At 42.5% G+C, this 4,865-nt stretch overlaps 1 protein-coding gene across 1 annotated transcript; it reads right to left on the minus strand.

The window, feature by feature from the left end:
- Positions 1-2,997: 2,997 nt before the first annotated feature.
- LOC110928569 (mitochondrial metalloendopeptidase OMA1) lies at positions 2,998-3,952 on the minus strand. Its single transcript, XM_022171583.2, has 2 exons — positions 3,643-3,952; positions 2,998-3,373 (listed from the first exon to the last, which is right to left on the minus strand). The coding sequence occupies exons 1-2, from the start codon at positions 3,699-3,701 to the stop codon at positions 3,121-3,123; spliced, it is 312 nt and encodes a 103-aa protein (XP_022027275.1). The 5' UTR covers positions 3,702-3,952; the 3' UTR covers positions 2,998-3,120.
- Between the last annotated feature and the right edge of the window lie 913 nt (positions 3,953-4,865).

The raw sequence follows: 4,865 nt of genomic DNA on the forward strand, positions 1-4,865 counted from the left end.
TTTAATATCAGGGGTTGGGATAAGTTTGGTGTTAACCGGTATCGAAAATATCGGTACGGTCCTGTCCGGTCTCAGTACATGAAGGTAAAACCGGAACTAATACAGAAAACGTCAAAAGTTGGTGCCGAATTGATATTGGAAATTTATTTGGTTCGGGAAATTCAGTGCTGCTACCCGGTACCATTTGCTCATCCCTAATCACGGTTACCGTACGAACAACGGTATCGTACAACTTTTTTTGTTGACTTTCTTCAACTTTTAGTTTTTCCTTTTTTTAGTTTCAGAGGTAAGGATGAGCTCTGTGCCAACCGATACAGAATCGGTACTGATACTGAAAATACCAGTTACGGTACCGATATATATGAAGGTAAAAAACAGTAGTGAACCGGTACTAGGAACGCCAAAAGTCGGTACCGAATTGGTACGTAAGATCTTTCGGTTCGGCAAATTTGGTATCGGTACCCAGAACAATTTGCTCATCTCTGACCACGGGTTTCATACGAACAACATCGTTACCATACAACTTTTTTTGTTGGTTTTCATTCGGTTATATTTTAGTGTTTGTTTCTACATTTTCTTTTGAGTTAATAGCCAAAATGGTCCCTGAGGTTTGGTCATTTTTGCCACTTTAGTCCAAAATCCAAAATTTTTAAATTTGGGTCCCTGAGGTTTGCATTTTGTTGCCATTTTAGTCCAAATTTCAAATCAGATCAGATTTCTAAAAAAAAAAAAACTGGTTTTTGTCCTTTTTCTCAGGGGCATTTTAGTCATTATACCCCCTTTAGAGTTCATCTTCCCAAAAAAAAAAAAAAACCCAGTTCATCTGCACTTCCTCTCTCTTACATAACTCATTCTATCTTTAAATACCCTAATTCATTTAGGGTTATCATAGATTCATCTGCACTAAAGCAGACCACCTCCACCGCACATATTAAAGAGACCATCTTCTTAAAACAAAACCGAACCCTAACCGCCGGACCTGCAGCCCACAACCACCACCTCCACCGTCACATTAAACCACCACAACCTCCACCTCCACCTCCGGATCTGACCCCCACCGTCACCTTCACCACCCCATGATCTCCGGTCGATTACCGGCGTCTCGCATTCACATAACCCCTGTCACTACCTTCCCTCTTCGTGAACAACAAATCAACAAAAACCTAGATCATTTAGCACCAATTCTACACACACATCTATATTCAGAAGTGTAAAGGGAGAATCTGAGGAGAGAGAGAGAACGCGGCGGTGGCGGAACGGAGTGGAGTGGAGCTGCAGGGGAGGTGGTGGCGGAACGGAGTGGAGTGGAGTTGCAGGGGAGGTGGTGGCGGAGCCGACGGCAGTCCGGTTCATTCCCTCCTCGGTCAGTGATGGTATTTCATTTTCTTTGAGATTTTGGGTTAAATGATTTGGTATTTAAGGAATTTTTGTTACGAAATCCTGTTCAAAGGGGCTATGAAGATGAAGACATTCTGGGTTTTGTTGATTTGTTGTTCATCTGCGTTTTGGATATTTGGGTTTTGGAATTTATGAAGATCTTCATCTGGGATTTGTTGTTCATCTGCGTTTTGGTCAGATCATCATCTGGGTTTATGAAGACATTCTGGGTTTTGTGAACAGTGGTGATCTGTGGATGGCGGTGGTGAACGGTGGTGATCTGTGGATGGCGGATCTGTGTAGAGAGAGAGAGAGAACTGAGAGAGAGAGTGTGTATCTGGGTTTGATCTGGGTTTTGCTTGTTTTTGATATAGAGTAAACTGCCATTTTGATCTGTATTTATTTATAAAATATAAATGACCATTTTGCCCCTAAGGATAAAGACAAAATAACCAGTTTTAATTGTCAAACAGAAGGTAATTTGAAATTTGGACTAAAATGGCAACAAAATGCAAACCTCAGGGACCCAGATTTAAAAATTTTGGATTTTGGACTAAAGTGGCAAAAGTGAGCAAACCTCAGGGACCATTTTGGCTATTAACTCTTTTCTTTTTATTCTTGTCAGCAGTTTCGTTCGCAACACGCTCGTTATGATTTCAAAACAAATGTAAACACAAACTAAATAACAAAAGAAATTCGCCGCAACGCGGCGAACTTCTTTAAACCTAGTTTTATTAATACATAAACATGTATATATTATAAAATAATTCGAGCCAACCGAGTCGAACCGAACTGAGCGAACCTTTGCTCATGCTCAGTTTGTTTTAATCTGAACTGAGCGCCTTTTTAAATCGAGCAGAATCGAACGAGCAAATTCCAAACATTTTTCGATCGAGCATTGAACGAGTCTCGAGCGTCGATCAATTTGAACAGCCTTATACCCGGGTAACCCAAATGGCAAAAAGTAACCCCATACACCCGCAATCACAGACAACGTCGGGTAGCCCAAACACACCATCTCTAGTTCTAGGGAAAGCCCGACACCCGAAGCCAACTATTGTATAATCCGATTGGAATCAGATTTAAAATTAAGACATATGGTCTTCAGCCCAAATCTTCGATTCCCCTCCGATAACTGTTAAGTGACAACTCATTTGGCAATGAAAATAAGACACTTAAAACACTTTGGTAGGTAGTTATTGGATCGTTTTTCTTTTCTTTAGGGTGGATAGGGATGGGTAGAATCTATTAACCACCTGATTTACATAAGACAGGTGATTTACATCTCTTATGAGACCGGTAGGAGACATCCGATGACTACATAATGTTTAACTTCTCACAAAGCTCTTTCAACTCAAAACCACTTGCCCACAAGAACAGCAGGCATGGCTATGTTATATTTCGAGATTTATTTAGCTTTTTAAATTAGATCAAAATTGAAATCACCAAATAAAAAGATTGTGGTTCTACCCATAATCAAATTTGTGTTCTAAACCCTGAATTACAATTTCAATTCGGTATCACGCGCTTTTACACCTTGTTGCCGCAATCCATCCATTTTAAATTTACAAAAAAAACTTAACGAGCTATTTCATCCGTCGCTACAGAAGTTGGAAATTACACTTTCATATTTCCAACTATTAGACGCATTATTATGTATGTAAAAAACCATCCATCTTCCAACATCATTTGAACAACTGCATCATCAGTAAATATCATCATACAAACTAGGTTGGTTGATAGTTAAAGGAAAAAACCATCAACCTCTCGTCCGGCTATGGCCTCTCGGTATATAGAGATCGCTTCTTGCATCACACTAGCTTCAGATAGCAGTTTACTTCTTCTCTTTCCAGATGGATGTGTAGAAAGGTAGTCTCGCAAAGCAGAATCACCCGATACTTGTCCCAATTTCTCAAATACCTTTGGAGCCACCCGTGGATCGTACCCAGCTGACGCCATCAACAGCACCCCTATGTAGTCTGCTTCAATCTCCATCCTACACACATAACACCCTTTTCCATCACATAATCAAGAATAACCACCTTATATCTTGAGAATTTCATCTAAATAAATGCTTCCAATTTTTTTATAAAAAATCCCAGAAAAAAAGGCTTTTTTTGAAAATATAAATCATATGTTCTTGTTCAATATACACAAATGCGTTCTTGGATGAAAATCATTCATATGACATATCATATGTTAACAACTAGCATCCATCAAGAGAATGTTTTCAAATAAAAGACGCCCCAAAAGATTATAGCATACCTTCGGGAGAAAGGAAGCTTAAGCAGAAGATTTGACATTGTGTTGACCAGATCTGGCATAACAAACTGATACAAAATTAGCTGCCCGATGGTAAACCAGAGGTTCTTTGTAATCTGCTCTGCTGCATGTCTTGCCACGGCATGTGCAACCTAAAACCATATCCATGTTTAGCCAGCATATCCATATACCTAACCTCCAAAAAGAGGTGGCAGATAGGTGGGCCGGACAGGTTAGATTATGGGTAAAAACGGGTTCCGGTTGAAACATGTTCTTTCTTAAGTCAATTCTAGTACAAGTCAAAATGGGTGGGTCAGGTTAGGATTATCCCAGCCGTCGTCTCCTCTGTCATCGCCATTAACATCTCCTTCCCTCGACTCTCGGACGCACTTCCACTTTCGGACCTGTAGAATACCCAAATGCCAGATGACGTTAGATGGATCTTCGCTGACGTCAAGAGTCTTCACCTCCGCTACTGCAAAAGAACAAACCGTTAGCCTCGCCACGGAGGGCCCCGGAGGGGGGATCCGTGACCAAGCTCCGGCGTGAGAATAAGTAAACTTGCCGGAAAGGTAGGTGAGCTTATTCCGATGAGTGAGGGCGTGAATCAAATGAATGAGATATAAGGGTCTGTTTGGTATAGGGTAATGGAATGAACAAATGAATGGAATGGACGAGGTAATGGAATGGACGAGGGAATGCAATGGATCATTACCATTCCATGTCTTGTTTGGTTACCATGTGTGAATGGAATGAATTATTATTGTGTATTGTTCGGTAGGCAAGAAAAACGGAGTAATAAAATCAGCGGTGAGTGGTGGTGGTGGTCGGTGGTAATGATTGTGGGTGGTTATAGGTGGCGGTGGTGGGTGTCGGCGGCGGCGATGGGTGGTGGTGGTGGCAGCGAGTGGTGCCACGGCGGTGACGACGAGTGGTGGTGGCGGCAAGGTGGTCGTTGGTGGTGGGTGGCAGCAAAGGTGGCGGTTAGTGGCGGCAACGACGGTTGGTGGTGGCGGTGGTGGTGGTGGCGTCAACGATGGTGGTGGGCGGCGACACCGAGTGGCGTTAGCGGTTGGTCGCAGCTGTGGGTGATAACGGTGGCGAGTGGGTGGCGGTGGCTGTTGGGGTGAGGTGGTGGCAGGTGGCGGCAATGGCATCGGTGGTGGGTTGTGGCGAAGGTGGTGGGTTGTGGTGTTGTTGATGAATGGTGCAAGAGGGGATGTAAT

Source organism: Helianthus annuus, chromosome 1 (genome assembly GCF_002127325.2).
Source record: "Helianthus annuus cultivar XRQ/B chromosome 1, HanXRQr2.0-SUNRISE, whole genome shotgun sequence".
Taxonomy (NCBI): Eukaryota; Viridiplantae; Streptophyta; class Magnoliopsida; order Asterales; family Asteraceae; genus Helianthus; species Helianthus annuus.

Excerpts from the sequence above, each read along its gene's own strand:
- LOC110928569 (XM_022171583.2), bottom strand. The coding sequence starts at position 3,701 with ATGCCAGATCTGGTCAACACAATGTCAAATCTTCTGCTTAAGCTTCCT. Across the intron at positions 3,374-3,642 it reads AAGCTTCCTTTCTCCCGAAG|GATGGAGATTGAAGCAGACT; the intron begins GTATGCTATAAT and ends TTATGTGTGTAG.